Source organism: Aplidium turbinatum, chromosome 10, assembly GCF_918807975.1.
Source record: "Aplidium turbinatum chromosome 10, kaAplTurb1.1, whole genome shotgun sequence".
Lineage (NCBI taxonomy): Eukaryota > Metazoa > Chordata > Ascidiacea > Aplousobranchia > Polyclinidae > Aplidium > Aplidium turbinatum.
The window spans coordinates 5,666,894-5,693,984 of record NC_137481.1 but is presented as its reverse complement, the minus strand read 5'-3'; the positions used below and the strand labels follow the sequence as shown (position 1 = coordinate 5,693,984).

Below are 27,091 nucleotides of genomic sequence, written 5' to 3'. Positions count from 1 at the left end.
GTTTGGCACATGTTAAGATGGTGTTGCAAAAGTCCTGGTATAAGCTTCGTCCACTTTGTGACAGTTAGGTGGAGGTAATTCATTTGTGAACTTGTTGGTAAGGAGGCTAAAGCGATTCCAGTCGGCTTTACGGAAGTTCCACCGCTTGACTGGTTCACTCGGAATTGGTGTCTTGAACGGTATGGCGGTAATGAGAGAAGGTCGGTGCTGGGACCGAGGGAACCTCTGTTTGCAGCTTACTTCCTGGAAGACACTTGGAATGCGGCGTGGTGCGCCACCGACACCAAACTACATGGTTTTATACCCCACCCGGTGGCGTGCCCCCCTGGTATGGACCTGCCTCGGACGACTTGGGTCAAGCTCAACAGAATCCGAACCGGAGTCGGTCGCTTCCATTCCGACATGCACAAGTGGGATCTGGCTCCCTCATCGGCCTGCGAATGCGGCGCGGAAGAACAAACTGCTGACCATGTCGTTCTCGAATGCCCCATCTACAAGGCACCAAATGGAACGCATAGTATAGCAACGCTGGACGAAGCTACACTCACCTGGCTATCTACCACCTGCCCTGAAATTTGATTTGATCTAGTCTCAAACGAAAGAAGAAGAAGAAGATGTATTAATATAAGAACCAGCATTGTGTTAATATAAGGAACCATATACAGTCTCACATACGTAGTACTGTATTATACTTTCTTGTCTCAGTGCTTGCAACAACAGATTTACATCTGGGTTTTTGAACGATAAAATCGCAAGATAAAATGATAATGTTTTTTCTTTCTGCACTTGTAGTCAACGGTGTTGTCAGGGAGAGCTTTCCAATGCAAAGGATAGATAGGAAATATAAAGTGTCCGATTCCCAAAGAACAGTTCTTCCCTAATGAGTTACAAAGTTGAGAACGAACATGTTTTGGTTGGTTTTATAAATGCAGGCCTATTGATTTTTGGAAAAATTGCTAAAAGCTAAGCATCAAAACTAAAATACTTTAGACTTAGAGTAACTTTCTAAACTCTTCGGAGTTAGAAAAAGTTTAGGGGTTGGTGTAGACGTCGCTATAATAGAATTTGGATTGGAAGCCATACGCTGCCGGACAAGATTGGCTTCCAGTCCAGATGCTACTATAGCGACGTTGACCGGGTTGGCAGGCGTAATCATTCTTTGAAAGGGGTCTGAAATTTTAAAAGTTTGAAGGGCGCTGGCATCATCATTAAGTTCCTTCCTCGTATTGAGAGTTGGATACAATGCGCCATTGTTCTTGACCATGAGCTGTTCATACTGCACTTTCATAATTTAATTTTGTCCATTTAGTGATGTTTGTTGTCCAAATCATTCTTGGTCTGCCTTTGTTTCTTTTACCGTTTATCTACCCTTCTATTAATGATCTTTGTAACGAGTTTTGCCTTATTGTGTGTCGGAAATATTTCAATATACTCTATGTAGCACTGAAGATGAAGACAGGATAGTTTTCAAAACGCTTGCTGAACATTTTAGTATCTAGGCTACGTCTCTTTATTTTGGATTAGATTAACCAGGCGTTCCAATTATTTTACATCTAACTTTCTTCTGTTTTTATCAAAATATTGCATTGTCTATCTAACACATTATTATCAAAAGAAGTTTGTGTTTGTAGAAAGTAGTTTGTAGTCTGTAGAGGTTTTAGAAAGTAATAACTATATTTGATGTTAGTATCAAAAGAAATGGACAACTAGTACAATGTTTTACTAGTGCGCGATTTGTCCTTCTCCGAGGCTCATGGCTTATGTCTCAAGGTAACAATCGAATATTGCAGCAAGCAATTATCTTTTTTCAAATATTTATTTTAATAACGTATAATAATATTGTTTGCGAAGTGAAGTGCAATGAAAAATCAACTTACAACGCATGTCAAGGTAAAGTTTTCATCACCAAAATCATCACGCACTTGAACTTTAAGCAATATATTTACATATTTAAAAAATCTTGCATAAAGCGGATGTGAAGGCAGCGCTAAACCGTTTGCATTCTTTTCTGAACATCTTCTTATCTGCTATTCTCAATGTTTAGATAACTAATTTTGGTTAGTAAAAGCAAAAGGTTACCACTTTCTGAACATCCGACATATGCGAGATATACTGTACAATACATACATGAAATGAGGTAAGTCACCGTGTCAAAGATTCAATGGCAATAACAACTCGCTCCACAGGTTCTGTGTTGCATTGAGATTTGAACCGCCACCACGGCCTTGTATCTTGTTCTGATTGAACGCATACCATTCACAGTGGCGGATTTGAGATTTTAGTTGATTGGTTCAACAATAGAAAAACAAAACATCGCGAAATAAATTTGACTCCTTTCGAATTGGATGACAACCGCAAATCATCTTTAAAAAATCTTAGCAAGAAAATTGAAAGTGTCAGATAGAAAGAATAATATTTTATAGATAGAATTATTTATTTTACAAAATAATCTTGTTCATAACGATTGAAACAACGGAGGCATTGGCGAGATACAATGATACGAGGTGCAAAATTAAACAATTTTTATGTTTGTTCAACATTTCATTGTTAATGCACATCTGCCTTCCAGCAAAATGAACCGAAAATATTAACTAATAATTTTAATGAAAATACAGTAGAACCTTTCTGTCTTTGTCTCCACCTGATTATAGGCCTGCTATGTCTAAAACGTATTTTTTAAAACCTATCAGTATAACTAAGCAATGAAACTTGTAAGGAATTTGCGTAAAGTATTTATGCGTTGACAGTCAAAGTTTTACAAAGTAATAAAATGCCTCAAGACGCTTAACATGTAATATCACCAAAAAAAGCTTGTTCAGATTTAATCTAATCGTTCAGCGTTTATAATACTTGAAATAACATGACTTAAATTAGTCAGTTCTATTTTGTCCCATTAAGATGGTACATGAAGTTAATCCGATTGTGTTTAGCCTGCATCTCATAATCTTCTGACATTTAAGTCCGTGAAATTGCAGTTTTCTGGAACAAATAAATTTTGCCGATTAAAACCAACTCGTAATAAACTTTGCAAGATTAAAAAGAAAACTGGATGCAGATAACTGCAACCAACCGAAGTAGTGATTGCTTGTTGCAAAAGAGATTTCTCCCTGTATCACCACTAGTCTCGATGTACATATTGCTTGTTCACATTAAATATATTGCAAATTTCCCTTCAACGAAAAAACTTGATATCTCTTTTTTGTTGCATGCCACACATTTTACCAAAGAAGATGTAATCTTTGCCACATACTTGCAAAGGTTAAAAGTGTTAAATGAAAAGCACCTTTTGTAGTATTGAAAGAAAATCGATAAACTTGTTAAACAAATCTAATCACACAAGTCTATCAAAGCAGATAGCCTACTTACTTCCTTTGCATGTTTGAAAGCAGTAGTAGTTGAACAACAAGTTTCCAAAGCAACCGCTATATTTCAGATTGGTGCACTCTCTCAGAAGTGTGGTTGTTGGGTCCCGGCCAATGAAATCTATTAAAAAATTATAATCGTTTAGTTTATGTGTCGATGATTGGTAGGCTCCGTTTCCATCGATTGGGTAAAAGCGACAAGTAAGTTCTACTTCACTTCAAATCCTATAGTCCATGAAACTTTTCAACATATATCACGAGACAGAACCATACATTAATTACTAGAATGGCTTGTTTTGTTTTTCATGTTACTCAGTATGTCAAAGGTAAAGACCAGTGTGTGAATGTTGTAAAGCAATCCCAAAAATAAATCTTAGTTTCATGAGACCAAACGTGGTATGGAACAATAGTTGCTAACTGAATTTTTATGTGTGCTTGTTTCCATTATTTTCTGATTAAGCTTAGGCCACGAGTAGGCTGTTTGTGCTCGGACAAAGCAGCTTAGTCATCGAGATCAAGTGGAGTTTCTTGTTGTTAAAGCTCTTTTACGAAACTATTGACGCGCAGATTTGTAGAAACAGTCGTTTGTCTAATAGGGTACTGCATTTGTTTGTGCATAAAAAAGATTGCTACAAAGGAGTGAGTTTTTACGGCATTACGGCAACTCCGTATAAGTGTAGTTTATTTGAAGCACGCTAATTGTAAGATGAAAATAACTGTGGTCAGAGTGTGCGTAATATCAGTGAATTATAAAAAGCGTGTGAAGTTCTTGTAGCAATTGACTTACATCCAGCACTTTCCAACTTGGTGACCATGCAGTAGTTGTATCCTTTTGCGCATGTTTGCTTGTAAGCAGGATCAAGTGTTTCCGTTTCGCATCTTCCATTGCTTTTGTCTCGCGAAGTACACTGGTAGCACTCGTGTACCGGTACCTCTGAAAAAACAACAACATTATTTTGTATCCATATTATGATGTAACAGTTAGTTAAAGTGACATTTTTTTATTGTTGTAGATAGGCTACTATTTTCGCATGCACACGTAAGATCTAACTTCATCCGATCACAATACAAACAGGGATGTCCCTACAAAGTTTAAAAAAGACTGGTTGGAAATTTTGTGAGGCAATTTGTCATGCCCTGATGACGAAACAAAACCGACATATTGTTTGCATTTGAATTTTTCGATTATGAGCAGATAACATTGTTTCATGTTACATCTATAAGCAACAATGCAATGAAACAATAAAAGCATAGATATTTATAAAAACCTTAAAACAACAATTGTAACAAGCATTTGCGAAAATTTGGCAACAGCTAGAAAAACATGTAAAAAATTTCGCGGTTTTAATCATATATTTGATTTGTCCTTGAACTATTGTCTTATTGTAAGACGAAACATTATTTGTTTGTAATGCTCTCTTAAGAGCCAATATCAAAATATTTTTAAGTCATTATGTGTCATTATGTCATAAACATTACAAGATAATTGTGAGATACAACAAAATTTTATAGTTATTTTTCTCACTGATGTTGTACGTGTTTACCAATAACTAGTTTTTGTAACCTTTACGTCGATATCAAAGTGTTTGAGAAAAAACAGGAAATAACGATCAAAAAGTTTTCAATCCAAAAATAACTTGATTTCCAGGAATAACTTAGTTGCTGTTTTTCCAAAATTATTCAACGTTCGGGTTTCCTCCCAGACAGCAAACCAACAATGTGAAAATGGTTGGTTTTCTATCTGGGAGCTTGTGTGGATAGGTTCACAATGCCATGTTGCATTGAGTTTGTTTACTGACGTAGCGATAAACGTTGCTTTAATGTTAGTTTGATTCAATTGGAGCAAAATAGTGAACCAAGATATAACTTGTTTAGTTATGTTTTGTTATCAAGTTTTTAATTTAGTAAGAAATTACATTTGGTTTATGAGTGAAGCTGAGGAACTCCTTTCAAAGTTATTTGAATGAAAATATTGACTGCTCATCGAACCACTTAAAATTTTATATTGAAATGCTTGAAAGAAAACTTTATATAATAAATACGAAATAATTTCAAAAGTTGTTATTGCATTAAAGCTCTGATTTAAAATGTTATTTTTGCTTTGTTGTATAATTTGTATGTTGGAGATGACGAAACCAATCTTTTTAGTCCTCAACTAAGTAAATAACTATATTGGTTTAAGAATTGCTGATAAATTACTGTAAAAGTTTATTTACAAATAATATGTTAATGGTCAAGAAAAGATGCATATAAAAATGCTCTAGCATACAAAAGCTTTCTTTCTTATCTTTGTATTGTTTTGTGAAGTTACTGCAAAATGACATTGTGTTCTGTTATCAACTGAGTGCAGATCAAAGTTAAAAAGTATGTAGATATGATATCAGATTGCGTTTTATTATGCAGCCTGTACAAAACATTTTTGTATGTATATTTCGCAAAGATGAAATGCCTTTTAACATTCCGGTAGTTTAATCTGCTTACCTGTCTTCAATGCCGCCACATCTCCTGCGTTGCACTCATCTATAAATAAAAATAATTGCTAAATTTACGTCTGAACTTGTTTTTGAAACATCAGCTTTGAGATTAAAATCTAACTTTAACTTAAATTACACGTAACCAATAAGGCATTGAACAATTTGATAACATGTTGATGTCAAATTGTTTGATTGAAATATTTTCAATCAATCTCACGTGATAAGATTTGAAAACTTTTTGAGATGAAAAACTTATTTCGACCACAACAAGTAGGCTCCATAAAAAGCGACTTTTACATGCTGTGGAAGTGTCAAAATTTCCAGAATTCTGGCTGGGAAATGGCAATAAAACTAAAGGTTCGACATAGCTCTTCTTTTCAATGTACCGTAGGATGGAGAAAAAATTTGAATCTTTGAAATAATTATAGAATATTGATTTTGAAGTAGGTCTAGATGTAACATGGCTTCCAGCCAACTCACCTTCGCTGCATGTTCCTACACACGATTTAGCTTCATGGTCAGAGGTGCAGTGATGTTGTCGTGGCTCTGTGCAGCAGTGACGAGACACACTAAAGAGGCCATCTTTATAAAACAAAAAATTGCAATCGTAAATATTGAAAAAAAAAAGTTATTTCAGAAAGTTCAAACTAAATGAATAGTAAAAGAGAGTAAAAAGGAATAAAATTCTCCTTGTGTCTACATCTAATAAATTCACCAATAGCCAAGCTCGGACGTTCACCGTGATGCATGATGCAGTGCCTGCATCAATAAATGAAAACAAAAATTATCTACGAAACACCGTTCCACTTTGATATTGTAATAAAAACTTTTCTTTGTATCTAAGATGCACTCAGTTTAAATATATTCATTAGGATACCAAAATATCCACAGCAGAAAAAATATCAAGAGCGTGGTTGTGAACAGATGCACGTGATTGGTCAGTTTGTGTAGGTCTATAGCGACTGGAATGAAGCGGTTAAACTCTAAGCGATCATACGTGACAATCTGACTCTAAATGGATATAATGACGATTTCGTTGTCAATCTCCATTTTGATACTACATTGAATTCTAAATATGGTTGTCGCGTATGCCAATGCTTGGCCATACTTTGAGCTTATCACAAATCTTTAAATCTTAAAAATTTAACCGTAAATGGCAAAGCTTTATTATGTTGAATACCGTGAAAGTGAGAACTGTAATCCAAACAATTGTTTTTTACGCACGGAAAGAGTTCTAAAAGTTATTGATAACATCAAGGTTGCCATTCAATTTAAAAGCAACTATTCCGTGATAAATAGATTGCGTTTTGGTCCTTTGGGTGCAATGCACAAGAGACTTTTGATGGACAAATTTGAAACCATCCTTTCTGGTATGTTCATTGCAGGGAAAAACAAAGATAATAATAAACCAAACGGTTCAACATGGGGCCGGTTACATAAAACAGGCTTGAAATCACTCCTAGCCCCACCCTTATTTTTTAGTTGCACGACAATTTCAAAAAGTTGTTATGATTACTGTTATTATTTTTTCATATTTACTTTTGGCTGTTAAAGGAAGTAACTTACCCGTTGTGGTATAAACGCTATTTAATGTTATTAACATGATTATTTTATTATTGCTGATATTAACACTAATACTCGGAAGAAGAAAGATTGCAGCTGAAACTTTTTTGCAGGTGCATTTTGCGACATAAATATAGGTTCATGTCTTCTATGTACAGAAAACCACAGTTGCCGTACCAGTCCGAGTGATTCTTTCGCTATCAGATCAACACCAATTTTTGTGATTTCACAGCGTGAACTGAAATAATTGAAATTAATCTTAAGCGATGATTAGCAATTCTGACCCACCCAATACCACATGTTTAATCATTCAGTATCAACAAGTCTTATTCATTCTCTTTTTGACACTCACTCATGTTCCCTCTCTCCCTCTTCCTCTGGCCCAGAGAACAAATCAGTCGTTTTTTACATTGATTTAACGTCTGCAGACGTTGAATCAATGTAAAAAACAACTAATTTGCTGTCAGGGGGGTATGTCACAAAAAAAAAACAACTTGTAGATGTGCATTTTCTGCTTGGATTCATCGATTTTCTTTCCGGATTCCCAAGATTAATGGCCTATGCTAATTAAATATGCAATTTTACTTATTTAACAAAGCACAATTGCAAGAAATGACATTTGATCCTAAATAAAGTTTAAAAACACGCTTTATTTGAAGCGATTTTTAAATTGCCTAAAATATACCATGGAAATTTCTGTAGATATTCTTACGCAGCTTGGATGGTAAAGAATAGGTTTAAAGTGCCTCTGACAGGAAAATAAATTTGCTAAATTTACCTAAGATACCAAAGAGATGACACTAACAAACTTTCCTGACCAACAAATCGTAAAAAATATCAACAGGCTACTAAGTTACACGCTTGTAAACTTTCGTTCACTTTCGGCAAATCTGGCACTCATTCAATTGCGAAAATGAAAACGGCAACCTTGCTGTGACGTCACCATGGGTGGGAAGGATACATTCTTTCTCTGTGGTGAGTTGGTAAGGTATCGTACGACTGCTCCAAAACGCCAATGTGCGGGGCTCTATTGGTCTAAAGCATGTGCAAAATGAGAATTACCGAAATGAAAAAGTGAACTTATTATTACTATCAGGTTTCGATCAAATAGATTGAGTTTATTTTTATCAAACAACATCTCAATTCAATTGAAATTGCAGTTTTTCTAAACTCTTGTAGGGCTACAATTTGGATAATTTTTTATTTGTCCTAATCTGGCTATAGCCATTTGCAGTGTAACAACAGTATCTCACAGACAGTACCCTTAATTTATGGTTGAGGTAATGCCTGGAAATTGCTGTTTATGTGACAGAGTCAGTGACAAAGACGTGTGCTATCTTTTCATGCTTTCAAACAAAACAAGGTGCTGAGAAGAAAATAGTCAAAGTTTTCTTCAAGTGTTCCAAAGTGGGATGGACCATACAAAACTAGTCGTATATTCTTCACTTCAATGGAGATGATTTTGTTAACACCACCAACCCGATTTGGATCTTCTGAGCAATGACTGGCGTGCTGGGAACTGTAGGTGGTGCGTTTGCCACAAGTGCGAGTCTATGTCCCAGCCTAATGAATGTGTATGTTGCCATGAAGTGCCACAGACGAAAGAACTTTTGAAGAAAGACGCATCTAGCTGTGTTACCAATTTGACCAATTTTGAGGCACACTTACATCCTGCAGTTCTGAGGACTTTTTTTATGAGGAGCAGAAAGAACTGGAGAAAAAGCAATAAACCGAAAAGAGAAAACGGAGACCTATCAAAAGAGTAAGGATGCTACATTAGGCTAGAAATACCCTCAATGCTAAAGAATGCACACTAAACGAAGTGATTTTATTTCCTTGCAGGCAGTATCGGTAATTAATCGCTTACAGGCATGTATTGGAGTGGATACTACAAGGTGGTGCTCTCGGAAGCAACAATCGGATTGTGCTGCCGTCATGCATTGTTTGGCAAATCCAAAACAATTTTCAAGTCCAGATGGCCGTTACACCGGATTTCATCGGCCAACTGAAGGCACATTGTGAGAGAGAGAGAGAGAACTTTTATTTATTTATGAATAGTGATGAATGATGACGAATTAAATATGAATGATGATTCGTACGATTTCTTCATTTTTCACTTCAAGTATATTTTAGGTTTTGTAGGAACATATCCAGTACAGTTTTATTAAACTGCTAAAAACAACAAATCTTCGAAAAAAGCAACCGCTTGTACCAACTCCGACCAAACTGTGATCCACCAATTACATCTAGAAAGCATTTGTTTTATCCATCGCTAACGACGCCCACCCACGATGACGTAACACCACCAAAGTCGTCCCAGAGCAGTGAAATATGGAGATTCGCCTGTGGTGGCGCTGCGGAACTGTCGTTTTGTATAAATTTCGCCCTAACCAGTCGAGCTTCGAGGTTAAGATTAAAAAGTTCACTAAGCATCATTCTGCGCTATAAAATGCTTAGAAAAGTTACTATACTTGAGTCCAACCTGTCAGGGGCACTTTAACAACAAGTCAGCCTACATGAGTAACATACCACGCAACAGAATGTTGCTTTACCAACCTGTGGTGTTCTTCATTTCAATGGTGCAGAAATTCTGTTCTTGAGGACATTGTCTTAAAAATCTCGGATCTAACACTTCGCCAATGCATCCTGGGTTTGGGTTGTGCTTCGATGACGTACACTGGTAGCATCTCAGAGCAAGCCCTGTAAATTGATAAAAAAATAATAAGATGTATCAACATTGATACACTGTATCTATATACAAAGATGTTATGTTTTGGAATAATTCAACTTTGGATATTTATTTGCCCGACTTTGTTTTTAGCCTACGTCTTCATAGCCTATACGTAAAGTATTCATGTGCTTGTAAGTAAATGAACCCAAGAACCTTTCAAAGAGTCCATTTCACAGTAAAACAACTGTCTACGTCGCTTCGAATAGTGGTTTTGTGTACTTTTATTTGCTCTGCTTAGCATTATACATATCATTAAGCACTCTTTTTGGCGTAGTAATGACATTTATTGTATGTATGCTATTCATAATATGTAGGCTATATTTGAACGCCTATTCTCATTATCACACCGTTTAAGCTAAATTGATTTTCCTAATCTTTACAGTATTTCTCAGCAAAACAGCAACAATGATATTTTAAAAGTTTTTAAGTAAGCCAATTCTACATTTGTGATATTTGTAATATTTTATTTTGTGTCATATAATGTTGTTTGTTTTTACGTGTTCGGGCTATCTTAATAAGCAGCAATATTTGGCGGAAATTGGATCTAAAAAAAGCAAACTAGATCTAATGCTTCGTGAATTTAGTGTAAAGATCACTCGTAATTATTTGTACTTGAAATCGGATAAGACCATTATGTATAATTTTAATTTTTCAACAACAATATTTTGCACTGGACTATTCTTGTCATAATTCAACAACATTCTTCCGAAGAAAAAGAAGCAATATGAAACAAAATTCGAAGCATCAACTCTAGGGAAAAAACTTCATCAAATATTAAATTGTTTTGTAAACGTTGTCGGAAATATCTTTGACATTTTCACATTTACATTTCGTAAACATTACATGAGTAATGAGTATGCAATAGTCAGTTGGGGAAATGGGGTTTCGCAAAAACATAGTGTCAGCCATATTGAAGATTAAAAAAGCAGAAATTATTTGAAAACACCGTTTGAACGGATAAAACGCTTGGTAATTGAACTATGTGCAATACAATAAAAAAACACCACACATCTAATAAACTTAACTTTAAAACTTAAAGCTATACTATTAACTCCACCATACCACTGCAGGCACAAGCAGCGATTAAATCTTTGTATTTTTGAAAAAAAAATCGCCAGATAATAGTCACTGGATTAACCACAATAATTGTTTACGATGAAATTGTTTACTCTTGTTTTAATTAATACAAAAAATTATAAAACACGTTTGATCAAAACTTTAAGAGTAGAGGTTAATTTCAACTTATCATCACAAAAGTAAAGTTGTAGATATATACATTTTTAATCATAAAAAAAACTTAACATAGTTCAACACCAAAAACGTTTACCATAAGTTATATTACGTTTGTTTTACGAAACACTCGAATCACATCAATGTTCGAAATTAATAAAGAGCGGTTTATTTTAGCTTGCATAACTTTATTGGTGCATGCAGTTCAAATTAAGTTGATCGGAGTTATATTTAAAAAGTCTCCAACAACAAACTATCGCAGTTTTCGTAATATTAAAGTCATGTAAAAACAATCAAATGTAAACATTGACGGAAAATTGCATGCAGTCAGATCAAGTTCACGAATTAAACATTGGTCAAGTGTTGATGACTTTAACATTTGGCCCAGTCAACAAATCAGTTCTTTTGACCTTGATTCAACGTCTAAAAGCACTGATTTGCTGACTGGAGTCACATTTCAACAATATTCTTGACTTCCAATGCGCGCTACACTCTAATAGGGGTATTGCGTTTGATTGATTAAATTCCACATTGGGACAATGCTTGAAACGTCAGTTAAGTTTTTAAAACATTTCATACTTTTCTGCTCTGCCGATTTTATCGAATAAGGTTTACTATAAACAAAAATGATTTCCATAAACATGTTGACTTTTTAATGTCCAGTTACTACGTACCAGCGTATTAAATTCACCACAGAGTTAAATAAGACACTTTGTATTGAGAACAATAATATTCTTGATTTTGCAGTTGAAGATTATTTTTTTGAAGACGATAAATTTGTTTTTTGTATATTTTCCCTGATAACACGATCTGGCACTTTTACATTTATTCATTGCATCCATTCATGCATTTATTCATTCATTTATTCATTGCCCTGGTGTAAACAACATATCAAATTGTGATCGTTAATTCTGTCTTATTAAAGTACGAGCATGTTTACACAGGAAGTATAGTAAATAATCAAACATATTAATTAAGCCAAGGAGTAGACCTACTCACCTTCAGCAAATAAAGAACAGATGATAACAAGGTAAGCTGCGGGCATCGTGATTTTTATTATGTATGATAAGCTTGGTAAAGCAACGAGTTACTCTAATAACACGAGGAGAGACGAAGGAATCTGATAAAAAACAATAAAAAATGAGTAACAAATTCTGAAACTATTTCTATATATAGTTTATGAAATGGCACATAGGAATATGAAAACAACAAGATAGCCATGTTGTTTTCTACCAATAATGTCAATTTGTCACTAAATGGTTTTAACATAGTTTAGGCTGATACAAAATTAGCTCGGTTACTTGGGATAATCATAATTTTTGATTGCCGTTAATCGTTTGATAGACGTAATCTAACGTTTGTTATTTTTATTTTAATGCTTATGACATATTTGAGAGTTGAACTTTCGAAATTAAACTATTCCATAAATTAAAGATAAATATAATTAAATTATTACTAAATCTAATAGCTCTTTTTGTGTTTCCTACCAAGAACAACTCACAGGCATACTAACAATGAAAAAACGTTCTAGTAAAATATCTTAATTTATCCATCATATTTTTTATATGTTTTTATTCCAATTTAATCATACAACTATAAGATGTAGAAATCAAAGAAAAGTGAGACATTGAATGATACAAATCTTTGGACTCAAACTGTTAAAAAAAAATCATCAAAGTAAAATTCATAAACCAAGAGAATTTCACTGTGTGCAATTGGCTTCGGCGTGCACATATTTTATTGCTTTCGTTCATCACCAAGAGTGGGTTTATTCATCCGAAAAAATAAAGTTTCACCAAAAATCAAATTTTTTCCTTAAATTTAAGTTAAAATTGTGAATTTATTTTTTATAAATCAATTTACCAATTTTTTGTCTCCAAAAGATTGATTTTTTTCTTTGAATTAGCTTTAAATAACCAAAGTGACATTTAACTTTTGTCACATTTTTGTCTTTTTTTTATAGAATTTCTATTTATTTAATTTAACTCAAGCTTGTTAAGTTAATGCCTCAATTTTTTTTGCTAAAACTAATATATCAACAAAAGTTCATATCATTCTTAAATTTTTTTTTTTTTAATTTTTTAATTAACTTGGAAATTATTTTGAAAATCTGGGGGTAGAATATTTTCTATTCTTTCCTGTAACCCGCTGCATCATTTTGCAGACAAGCGCCTGAACCACGCAAAAACAGCAGCAATGGAATGATGTGTTTCACATCTTACAAAAATTTGCATGAAGCTAAGTGAAAACAAAGCGGTTTAAAATTATTATAAATTTACCAATTGTAGCCTATGCACAAAATGTGCGCGGATTAAGCTAGATGGCAAGAGAATCATTTATATTGGAATACATTCTGTCAGATGATATTTACCAAAACCAAATAATCTTATTCACTCACTTCAATATTATCATGTTTTATTTGATATAAAAATTTATTAAAAAGATTCATTTTCTGTTAATTAATTTTAGCTAAACTTTTGCTGTTTTGGATTTGCTAGGAAACAGAAATGGTAGCGATTTTAGCTAACAATTTTGAATAAATATCCAAGCGGTTTTTAGCTTTTCAAACCACCTTACAGCTTGCAAACGTTAGCAGAATGATAGGCGATTGACACAGACGCCTGCATTTATACTGCAAGCCCTTTTTTCTATTACGCCTTTTTGACCGCAAGCATGTTAGATATCATATCACCAAAACACAAAATTGGCAATGAGGAATAAATCATCATTCCTTTGTAGACGATAAGTAATGTGTTGAAATTATAGTTGAACTATATTTAAGACCTTGCTACCGATCACCAATTTTATTTACAAAATTTGAGAACATGATTTGAAGATTTAATATCCAGATTGAATGTTGTGTTAACAAGGTTACAAGACCAAGCATATTTTTTGACTCTGCGCCAAACTAAACGTGAGATATTTTTGACAACACAAATTTCATATTCAAAAGTAAGTATTTAATTTGTGATTATCGTGGAAGGACTAAATTTAAACACACCCACGCAAGCTGCTGAGCATTTAATTTCTTAGAATATTAAGACTATTAGGCTACTAATCTATTAACCCTTTATTTAGATTATTAAATGCAAATATAGGCTGCTGCCATAAGCATTAAAACAAGAATTGATGAAAGTTTAAAAAGCCATAATAGTACAAACAGGCAAATATACGACGGTATGGTACGGTATGAACAGCTTTATGGTATGAACAGCTGTGCCGGCTGCATTGCCGAGTGGTGAGAGCCCTGGAACGGCAATCGAGAGGGCGCCGGTTCGACACCGCTCAAGAGCATGCGGCTGTGTCTTTGGCAGGACACTTAGAGGCATGCCTGAAGGTAGACACGAAGATTGGCTTCCTTGCCTTCCCGTCCACTTAATCTAAATCTTCAACAACCTGTGTAAGCCTGGATACGACAAAACAGCTTTATGTACGTATTTACAAAAAGGAATTTTTCTTGGTGAGTTATTTTTACTTTATAATCTTGAGCAAGTCATATAATTTGAATGACAGTTATCCATTTGAGATTGACGATAATAATGCAGTGATGAAATATGAGCCTTTTGTACGGGCTGATATAAACCTAACTGTTTCAAAAAAAATTTCCCAGCCAGTAAAGTAGATCCTGTTTCCAATGATTTAACGTATTGAGCCAGCTATAAAATAGGTTATTTTGCATTGATTCAACGTATTGATTCAGATATTAAATTATTGTAAAATCGACTTGTTTTATTAGCAATGTGGAAATCGAGTAAAAGTGATAAAGCAAGTTAAACTTCTTTCTAACTTACGTTGTTTAATCTTTTATTTGCCTGAAAACACCAGTGTGTGTTACAAGCGAAATTAAGCTGTTCTTTTCAATCAAATTTTGCGCGGGGCAGGCATTCACCATCATAGAACATATTTTTGGTGAAAACTGAATTTCCACAAAATGTGACTGAAGTAATTCCACAACTCAGGTCTTCAATTGTACAATTGCTGTTTTTGGTATAATCGGCTACATGCGAATCTACTGTGAACTAGCCTACTGTTTTATTTTTAGGTCAGTTTGTGAATATAAATATTTATTTGTAATTAAAATGCTTGTTTATTGATTTAGCAAGAAGACGAAAAAGAATCTAAAGACATAAAAATATAAACAATTTCAAAGGCTTCAGCAATTACGATTGCTTGGCCATTAAGCCTGGTCTACACTACACAATATTTTGAGCTGAGCGTGGCGCATTCTTTGTTTATTTAAGACAAATCTTCTCTCGGCTACAGCGCCGCCTTCGGCCTGAAAATGTCTGGTCATCGCGAGCTTTTTTTACGCTCTGGAGAGATTCGCTTGACCAAGGTTCTGGCTCAAAACTTAGTTTGAGCTCAGGTCTTGGCATTTTGTGGGACTTTGGCGGAAAGGCAGTTTCAGTTTTCTGGAAAGATGGTACTCTGTTTCAGTTAATAGGTTAGTTGGTGAGTGTAGATAAAAATTAAAAGGTTAGGTTTAAAAAAGTCTTACATAGGCCTACTTAGCTGTTAGTTTGGTTAAGGTGGCACTTCACTAGGATGTTGGTATGATTAAAGTTGGCCTTCCAGCTAGTATGGTGGTCCTACCTTTTAGACGGATTCAAACTATCTTTAGCTGTTGGTCAGGTTCAGGTAGCACTTCACCAGGCTTTTGGTCAAACTTGGGTTGGCCTACCTGCTAGCCTTGCATTGATTGCAGTGTTCAACTGTACAAGTTAAAAGATAGCTGTAGGCCTACAATACTATTCTAGATTATTTTCAGTTGACCTATTACACTGTGTCAGTACAGCGATGGATGCGTTTGATTGATAAGTTTGAATCAATTGAAGGCGAATTTCCAGCCAGATGATGTAACCAAGCAGAAAGTGATGTTGTTAGCGCTTGAATGCACACGGTTGCAAGATCAAATTTGCCAGTGTAGACAGTTTTTAGTCAGTCGAGGCTGGACAAGGCAGGCGTTTGCGCTTTTCGGGCTTGTAGTGTAGACCAGGCTTTAATCTATTTGTAATTGTTCAAAGCCAGTAATTTTGTTTTCTCGAACAAACAACTTATCAATGCATCCTGTCACAGTGACTACTTTCACATTAGAACTCAGACGTGGTGTAAAAATGACGTCTTCGAAAGTTCCGACCGTGTTTGATATGATGCCTAATTTTCAGTGAGATTTCAAAAAGTTTTCATTTATTCGTTTCAGTTAATATTTGACGACTATGTTGTTTTTGATTTTGCAGAATTAATGCTCCGTGTGAGTTTAGCTAGACATAGTTGCGGTTTCGATTGCAAATCTATGTTTTTGTGGTTTGTCTGACACGTTTTAAAAAGTGTAGGTGGCATTTGTTTGAATAACTTCAATTTGGTCGACGAGACTGGTGCGCAGCAAAGTTTACACACAGGCAATAAAGCATTTGATCAATTTACAATAAATGGCTTCTACATTTCTTTTAACTAAATTACTTTAAGTAGGCATATTTTACCCCATGGAATCAACGCGTCATAGTATGAGAACGATTTTGAGGCTTTTTAGAGAGGAAGAGATCTTTATTTGATCTCATGCAGAAATTTCAGATCGATCAAGTCACTGGGTCCTGCAGGCTAAGAAGTTTTGATTATGCAAATTTTTATCCTCGGATCAAGAAAGCTTTGTTGGTAGCTTGATCTTGGAAGTTTTGCATATTTGTTGTACTACAAAAAATCACTGAAGGTTGCAACGCATCACACTCGAAAATCGTTGTTCAACATAATGAAAACTGTTGCTCAACATGATGATAACTGTTGCTCAACATAGTGATCTGTTGTTTAACATGATGATAGCTGTTGCTCAACATGATGATGAATGTTGCTCAACATGATGATAACTGTTGTTCAACATGATGATAACTGTTGTTCAACATGATGATAATTGTTGCTCAACATAATGTTAACTGTTGTTCAATATGATGATAACTGTTGTTCAACATGATGATAACTTGCTCAACATGATGATAACTTGCTCAACATGATGATAACTGTTGTTCAACATAATGAAAACTTTTGCTCAACATGATGATAACTGTTGCTCAACATGTTGATAACTGTTGCTGAATTGTTCAACATAATGAAAACTGTTGCTCATCATAATGATAACTGTTGCTCAACATAATGATAACTGTTCCTCAACATGATGATGACTGTTGCTCAGCATGATGATGAATGTTGATGATGATGAAACGCATTATTCACTCACATGAATTGAAAATTGATAGTTACTGTATGTCGCAAAATATTATGTTTAATAAAATCATTTTACCCAAATCATATTTACTAATATTGACATATTTAGTAAAATGATATTTACTTCTTTACCCAGATTATAGAATCATATTAGCTCTTATCACGAATATCTTGTGACTTCCATAAAAAAACAAAACAATGTTGTATTTTATTGACACATGTTCTCGACTCAAATCAACAAAAGTCTTATTTTGAAGCAAAAAGAAATGTGCTGAGAATTACGGTACTGGACCTATCGGAAATGAAACAAAAAATATTTTTATATTTCTTAAACTTTGATGGCAAAGAATTTCACCTCTTTGCTAATACCAGCAAGATGGCCTACCAAGTCAACTTTTAGACTAGTTTGTTGCTTGGGCGGCTTAAGATTTTACCTTGTATAATATGCAGACATGATCAAAATTTTGGAAGCCAAAATTCAAACGGCTAATTTTAATTAGTGTTTTTTAATTTTTTTTATAACACTGTATTGTGTATCAATGGCAGATATGCATTACTCTCAGCGCTTTACAAAGCAGTCAGTTTCAATTTGGAAAAAAAAGGCCATATCAGAACTTATTTGAAATATGGCCATATTGAGCCAGGTTAAAAAAAAAACGATTCTACATGGCTAGCTCCTCTTGTCAAGCCTTTTAATCTTATCAAAGTCTTAAAAACATTTATTCACCAAAATTCTCCTAATACAATTTTAAATGTCAGCAAGAATTCATGTTTAATTCATAGACAAATCTTTTCTCTTCCAAATTCTAAATACTCTTTTCTCAATTAGAAATAGACGTTGTATAAATTTAACAATAAAAAATAACAGTTTTGCAACGTAACATAATGAAAAATAAATTAATTGAAAATCTTTGTCTTTCTGTTTCTCTTTCTCAACTGGACACGTTCTGCTATGCGCGGTTTTATGTTGCTCAAGTATGTTTTTGTAGATTAAACGCTCCACACCTAAATTAATGTGCTCGAAATCTTAAACTGCTTTTGAATTTCACACAATCGGCCACAATCCGTTTGTTTAGGCTTGTAAAGCGAAAACTTGCATTAAAATTTTGCTAAACAACTGAGCATTTCCCTTTAGTTTAACGTGGGGAATTTCGCAAGTTCGTTGAATTAAAATTTCGAAGCTTATTTTTAAACAAACAAACTTGGAGCAGTCTTCATTATCAACATTGTTCTTGTATAACATTGCAATATGTCTAAACGTGATAAACTGATGAAATATGGCTCGTCTTACCTGGATTAATGTTTCTGTGGTTTGCAAAATTAATTCGAGATTTTTTGTGTTAATGCACAAGCTTAAAACATGATAAGGGGATTTACCAATATTTTTTCAACACCTTGGTGCCAGTGCCAATGCAAACAAAAATAAGTTTGGAATTTTGGAGAATTGTATCTAAATAAGAAAACAATTAAATCACTCGGTAGAAGCCAAGCCTGCTTTCTCAGCTCAAAAACAGTTGAAAATGAAATCACAAACTATTGTTATGCTGACACTTTTGATCAGCGGTTCTTAAACTTTTGCCTTGTCGGCACCACCTTTAAATTACCAAACAGTTCTCGCACCCCCTCCTAGGATTGGCTGAAAAGTAATAATCGCCCACAGTTTGAAATTTTTGTTGAAACCTGGTAAAATAATTTTGCTTCTTACGTCATATTATAACAAACCTTGATAATTCAGCATCCCGCACTACCTAGGCATAGGTCTCGCACCCTTTAGTGGTGCAGGCACCCCTGGTTATAAGAACCTCTACTTTTGATACATGTTTGTGTTTGCTTCTCCAGTACAACAAATCGTTATACTTTGTTTAGTTGTTTTGTAGATGGGTGTTTGTATTACAGCACTTTGTCAATCACAAAAATTTCAGGATTATGGGTAAAAACTCGTGGAATTAAGATCATGGGAATTCGAATGTAATTATCCCAAAATTCTATCGTTCCTTTTCTGGCTTTAATTTCACTTCCAATGGGGTCGCTGGTGTAGATGGCAGTCTTCCACATTACTCTGTCAACTGCATCTTTTTCCTTCACTCTCACTATTTCCCTACGTTATATGTATTTGCTAAATTGTGGATATGCGTGTAATTGTTTTGTAGGTTGTTTGGGAGCAGTGTTTCCATTCCTTGTGCAATGCTTTTCGTAGCATATGAAGAAAATACAAAACAGCTTGTAATGAAATCGAAATATCGATTTGTTTTATTACCTTAATAAAAGCAAAGGAAAATACGGTTAAAAAAAATGAATTAAGTTCTTAGCTCACATTTTTTTTGGATTTACATTTTTATTAAAATACATTGTTTATAGACTAAGTGTCTTCACCTTTCAAAAAATCTAATTAAAACATGGACTAAAATACTTAATTAATTTTGCAACACGATTGCCGCTATGGGCAATATCTTTAAAAGCATAGCTTGCAGCAACATTATAAAACTCCAATCTTACGTCTTGAAATTTCAACTTTTTATATTCAGGCTACAATTTATATTTCATCACTCATACACCTGTACAAGTTTGCATCAGAATTTGTGCATCGTAGTTCGGCTTAGACTAATGGTTTGTTTAAAGTTTAATACAAAGATGTCTGGTGGTCGACGTGGATGAGTTCGTTGAGCCAGTTGATTAAAAATTGAAGTGGACTGCAAGGCAAGAAAAACTAATTTTGTATCCTAATAACAATAATAACACATATATACGGTAATATATTAAACAATAAATAGGCTACTATTAATACTACAAAAAGTGCTCAATGGCGGACGCTATTAATATCTACAAAAAGTGCTTATCGACTCAAATAGGCCAATAAACTAAATTTTTGAATATATGAAAGTTGTTCAAGATATCAACGGAGTCCAGTCCAATACAAATCATATCCATGAATGTTGAACCGATTAAAAAGTTGTTCCACTTTAGTTTTACAAAATGTACTCGCATTGGAGGTTTTATGTTAGAATACCGGTGTAACAATTTTATTTTTGTAACAATTTTGTGACTATTTGAATAAGCAGTGTTTACTTCAGAATATTGCATTATTTTGTTTGGTTTTTGTGGACACAAAAAATGTTTCCCTTAATCCACTTCTGAAACTATCCATGCCCAATATCACTGGTTGGGTGGATAAAATGTGATTAAGCTAGCAAAGCGAGCGAGAAAAATTTGCAAAAATAGAAAAAAAAAGTATTAAGTGTACAATTATTATTATCACAAATGCAGAAGTTTTAAACCAGGTACATCAAGATAAGGAACTATTGAACAACATAACTCAAAGGCAACTCAAATTTCTCGGTCACATCATCAGAAAAGAAGAATTCGAAAATCTTCGTCTAAGCGGTCGCCTTCTCGGAAGACGTGCTCGTGGCAGGCAACGAACAACATTTATATCTAATTTTCAAAGCAATACATCAATCAGCCAAACAAGAACCCTTTGGGACACTGCACGACAAAGGGAACATTGGAAGAATTTACGAACTGAGCATCTAGTTCATCAAAGGCCGCTTCGGCTATGATACTGTAGTGGTAGTATTAAGCTATTGATTCTCGAGCTTCTGCAGCAAATTTTTCCTTTTCAAATAGCCAAAAAACATTGAAAAGACTATAAACTGAATGGGCTTCGAAACAGCCGTGTCCCCCCGGTCTGTACGAGGGGCGGTTAACACGGCCCTGCCAGTAACCTTTCTAAGGGGAGCGGAAGCTTGAAGAAACCGCCACGTATTCTTTGGATATCATATAATGCCTTATAATGAATTACAATTTACATCCTTCCAAAAAAGAAATAATAAACAAAATGTTTAGTCACAAAAGAAATAAAAACACAAGCCGTGTCGATTCAATTAAAGCAAGTAACTTAGATTTGAACTTCGTTTAACAGACAATTGCCTGTTGAGCGAACAACAACTACAGGGCTGTTGCCGATATTTTTAGCTTCTCTGGTACATAATTATCTATGACTGTATTTGCGCTTTTAATTAAATGATAGGCCACAATAAAGTATTTGGTATGAATCTTCGGTCTATAAACCCGATCGAATAAACAGGTCTCAATCTTTTTAATTGATTTTCAACATTGATCATGTTTCAGGCTACTGAGTACAATGGATTTAAAGTCTGTGCATCAGCTTTTTTTTATTTAAAAAATGGGGGATTTTCACCATGTTTCAAAATACGAGAAAAAAATTGATCCGTTGATTGCTACTCTGGTATAGCAAACCCACTAATTAAATATCCTTACAATATTTTTGTCTTTTTTAGCAGAATATTGTCGCTATCAAAAATATTTGTCTGGTTGTTTATCAGGTAAAAAGTACCAATTTTTTTAATTGGTTGACTGAATTAAACGAATTTCTTGCATCGCATTTGCCAAACATGCTTCAATGTTGCCAGCATTAACGGTCGTTGCAGGCTATAATTCAATACAACGTGCAAAATCGTTTAATCCAGTTCGTTTGAGATCAATCATTGATGATCAGGGGCGGTTACGATGATATTTTGGGCACGATACCAATACCAATGAACTTGTCCTCAAAAGGAGGATATACCAGTCCTCAAAAGGAGGATATACCAGTCCTCAAAAGGAGAATAACTGATTGTTTTGTTAGCACAAAACAAAACGAGAAGCAATGTACACAAATCATAACAAACATAACATAGAAACATCAATTAACTTGAAAGTGGTTGCTATAATATATCAACTAGCCTTTGTTTTCCAAAATAAAGAAAATTCCACAAAATTCCTTAGTGCCTCAGCGTCTTGTTTTCATCACTCAGCCATATATCTCAACTTTACAAAATCAATGCTGTCGCCAACGGCGTAGAACACAGTGTAAGCAAATGCCTGTATTCCACATCCATTGGATTACCAAAACCAACTGATTTGTGCAGACATCCAACTCCTAAAGTTTGTCGCTAGGAAGCCACTATACGAGTGAACATACACTGGAGACAAGCCAACTTTGCTAACGCTGATGTGTACTTCTCTAAACAATCTCCCGTCGACTGTAGTCAGGACACCCACTAATGCAAACCGCTCAACTTTTACTTGGAAAAGTTGACAGACATAACATATCGTCAGCAAGTCGATCGTAAATGGAAAGAAAAATAATAGCTGAAAACAAGGGCGAGACCCGGATGTTTAGTTTCATTCCCGATCCCATCTATCTTCCTATCTCAGTTAAAACAAGAGTGGATGGGTGTCAGTTGTCTTCACACAGGAGTACGGCTTTTCTTTTACTACATAGCCTACCTTCGAGGAGGGACATCTTCTTTGAGCTAGTGTTGTCACTGAGGAGCAGACCACAAAACATATTAAATTTTAGTGAGGGAATTATAAAGTATGTAGCCTAAATGTTTTTATGCAGTAAGAGGTCTGTGGTATATCCTGTAGTATATATTTGTTCAGAAAAGTTCCCAATCCAAAGTCATAAGGGGGGTAAAATAATTACGAAATAGTGGGCTACACAAAATATAAACGAAGTTCGGCTTCTAAGCCCTATAACTTCTCTATTTTGCAGCTACAGTTTCTATCAACATTTCTTATTGAAATAGGAAAAGGTATGATGTTTAGGCCTACTTGAATTATGGTAGGCTATAATGTGCGAACACAAGCAAACAGACTTAAAACACACAAGAATTAAGTTACAGTTTAAACACAAGGTTTACTAAATTCAGATGACATTAATTGGCGGCTTAATAATTATTCTCTTGTAAATTTAGAATTAAACCTTGCATGTTCATAACCTTTTCGGTGATATGAAGAATATTTTGTGATAACATCTTCAAAAAACATATATCACAAGTTGATGTTTGCAAAAAGGTTAAGCCTCATAAAAATTTGATTTTGGAAGCATCGATTCTTACTAAAAATGTCAGGTCAAAGAAAGTCATAATTTCTGAAATCTTGCCTGGCACCTGCAATCAGAGTGACTAAGTTAGAAACGATGCTAACGAAAATTAATAATTGAGAATTGAGATCTGAGTATTTTACCATCAACAAGGACAGAGATTTATTAGGCTTATCATCAATTTAATCTTTACATAGGCTAGCATAGGTTTTGCATTACAGTACTTTGAATATGCCCGTCATGCTTTTGTTTTCTGTGTGTGTGTGCGTGTATCTCGTTATGGGTGGATCTTTTTGCGCCTGATATACAATGTATTAAATTAAATTAAAATTAAATAGTAAATTAAAAACCGTGTGATGTTTATTTGTTGAGATATTTTGGTGTAATGTTATGTTTGCAAACTACTGCACCGTCAAAGACTAGAAACCTGGGCTATGTATAAATAAGTTGTTTGCATAATGGAATAACTTAGTCTTATACAATACTACGCCTTTTTTCATTGGAATACCAGCTGCATATACAGTACAGGCAACAGTAACCCATTGCACATTATAGCTTACAATATGATATTACTGTGAGCCAATAGCCCACAAGTACGTGTGGGATTAACCCACGTAGCAGTTTGTGATTACATGGTTGCTCAAGATCTTGGTGTGTTACTTTGAACAAATTGACAATGAGCAATCTATAAGGTCTATGTCAACAGCAGCATGATATCCAAGTTTAGGTTTTAACATAAAAAGCGGATACATCTAAATAAAGAAAAGGTTTAATTATGGACAATTGAAGCACTTTTTTACAATACTGTATTGTACGCACCACACGTTGATTATCGTTTTTGGCAACATGCATTTGCCAAATTTCTTCGATGAATATTTGTATTTATTTGAAATGTAGCCCAGATATGAATGCTTATGGTGACAACTAATAACAACTAAATAAATTTAACAAGGTCACCCCACAAAGTCACAACAAAGGCTTGGACAATACTGAAGAAAGCAGGACTCCAACTAGGGAATCACCAAGAATAGGCTGTCTAAAGTCAGGTGTTGATTTACTTTATGAAGATTGTTTTCAATGTCAGGCATTTTCAATTATTTTTGTCTTTTTGCCAATACCAAATTAGTTCTTTTACTGTTTTTCTACGTTAAGTATCAGTAGGACGTAGGCTAACGCAGTCCTGCAAAACACACGGTAGCAAAATAGTGCTGCATGTGCACCTTAATTCATAGCGCCGTCCAGACAAAGCTGAAATATTTCATGAAAGGCTACGATAGTGAAAACGGCTATAGTCGCGATGCTCACTTCAGGTCAAAATGGTCAAACAGATCAAAAATGCTTTGTCATGTGTTGATCTTGGTAAATGCAATCAAAGCATTTGGCTTTTTTTCTTGATTTTATTTCACTAATAAGTTGCTACCGTGGCAGAAACGTGTCTCATCAGAGCATGCATGAACGAAAAATTTGTTGCCACACTCCCTCAGAAGTTGAATAAATGTTTGAAGTGATATAGCATACAATAGTCCAGTTAATTACGACGTTAAATAATAAAAATAAAAATTTTTCTAGCGGTTATACATGTGGCCGAAGCAGTTGGGACAAATTATTATTCCAATTATTCTCTCCAGGATGGCAACTGACTAGTAGACCGCATGTTGTTGTCTCCTTATCAAAAACAAAGCGCCTTATGTGTATTTTTGTTTTATGTCACTTTTGTGTTTTGATAAATAAACAGTTAATTAATTGAAACAAAATAATCGATAGAAAATATAATTAAGCCTGTATTGTTTTCCGTGCGGTACTCAAGGCTTTTGACATTCGAGAAGATTTCCGATGATTAATTTTGAACCGCCAGCCACCATCCAACAATCTACAGCAGCGAATTACTTGTCTTTTCAACCAAACGATACCCCAGGCTCGTTACCTGAACAACAACTGAACGCCATAACATTTTCTATTCGTTGCGGTACTAATTTTCACTTATTAGGAAAGAGTAGCCAATAATCTCTATGATGTTAGGTTAATTCTCCTATTAAGAGTTTCTCCAATGCAAATCAAGAAGTTATTAAGATATGAGCTAGAAGATCTTTGATAAACCATCGTCTTAAGTATGATATTAAAATGTGGTAAACATATTAAAAGATTAGGAGTGTAATTACATCACTGAAATGCCACATAAATTTTGATGTCAATATTTTTAAAAGCCGCAAAATCCACAAATCAAGAACTTCTTCTAACTTTAAACACAAAGTTTAAAAACGTGTTATGCCAATAATTTTGATCTTTTTTAAGTCTAGCTTATAAGCAAATGAGGCATTAATTGCACTGGTCAACACAATTTTTGGTGCTACACAGATAGGAAGGGTTTTCGAGGGTGGGAAATCCGAAAATGAGGTCTGCTTTTGCGTGTCAAATCTGTTTTTGTTTTTTTCACCGCAGCCATCACACTTTAAAGTGTGATGGCTGCGGTGAAAAAAACAAAAACAGATTTGATACGCGAAAACGGACCTCATTTTCAAACTCAGCGACCCAAATTTGCCGTAAATCACTTTGTTCAATGTTCATGCACCAGAAAGTTGGTTTCAAATCGTTGACCAGTGTTATTTACGAACGTTCAACTCCAAAAGTAAGTTATAGATTTAATCTCAGCCATTTTAGCAAAAACTTTCAACAGGGGGATAGCCTACCAGCTTTTATTCATTCATCTTGCGTAATCTGCTTGAGTCCTTCTCTGAACAAATACTTGACGTCTTTACCCGTTGTGCCGCGTAATTTTTCAGTTAACATTTTGTGTGAGCAAGTTAAGCAGTTTCACAAATGTTTAGATTTGACCATATTTTTGTTGTGATAGCCTACTGTATGATTCTTTTAAAAATATTTCTCTTATAGGCTTGAAAAGAGCTGTATGACTAGCCGAAAACGTTAGCTTTTTGTTTTTGTCATGTTAAATGTAGTGTTGTTGCTGAGTTATGTCTGTTTATTAGGGTGTTTCATTTTTTCACCATTTTTGAAATTCAAAATACCTGGGCTCCCATCTGGTGGTATTTGGGGAAAAAAGTTTACACCCCAAATTTTTTTCAATTATGACGTCATATTGAGGTGGTCCACGAGGTTTGAAATTTTTGGGCCTCAAAATCTCGAAATTTGGCCGTATCTCCGGAACCACTCATCATAGATCGACAAAATTAGTATCAAAATGCGCAGAAGGGTTGGTTTTCTATACCTGATGTAGAGAATATTAAGGTCTATGTGCTTCAGAAAAAAAGTTATTTCAAAAAATCTAATTTTCGGTGTATTTTCTCCTGATGAACAGAGATCAGGTGATCAAAATAAGAAGTTTTTCTGTATTTTTCCATCTTGGAAGCTGTTATTGCGTAATAATAATCGTTGTTCGTTTTGCAAGAGATTAAATGGTAATTTGAAGGTATTACTATTATAATAATAATGTAACCGTTGAGGAAGAGGTAGGCTATGCTGCTCAGTGCTCACATGCTTTAGATTAAGTGTCATTATGGCATTAAGGTCAGGTAATAGTAAGTCGATGCAAAATTTCAAGGAATTGAAGAGAAATGTGCTTCCCCTTAATTTAGATATAGTCAGTCACTATTTTTACTTCAGGAAGAAAGTA

At 34.5% G+C, this 27,091-nt stretch overlaps 1 protein-coding gene across 1 annotated transcript; it reads right to left on the bottom strand.

Moving 5' to 3' along the window:
* Positions 1-1,819: 1,819 nt before the first annotated feature.
* On the bottom strand, positions 1,820-12,405 carry LOC145778449 (uncharacterized). The gene is made up of 7 exons (XM_082589926.1): positions 12,360-12,405; positions 9,956-10,099; positions 6,317-6,418; positions 5,844-5,882; positions 4,150-4,296; positions 3,367-3,483; positions 1,820-2,979 (listed from the first exon to the last, which is right to left on the bottom strand). Exons 1-7 carry the CDS (start codon positions 12,403-12,405, stop codon positions 2,939-2,941), a joined length of 636 nt encoding a protein of 211 aa, XP_082446052.1. The 3' UTR covers positions 1,820-2,938.
* Between the last annotated feature and the right edge of the window lie 14,686 nt (positions 12,406-27,091).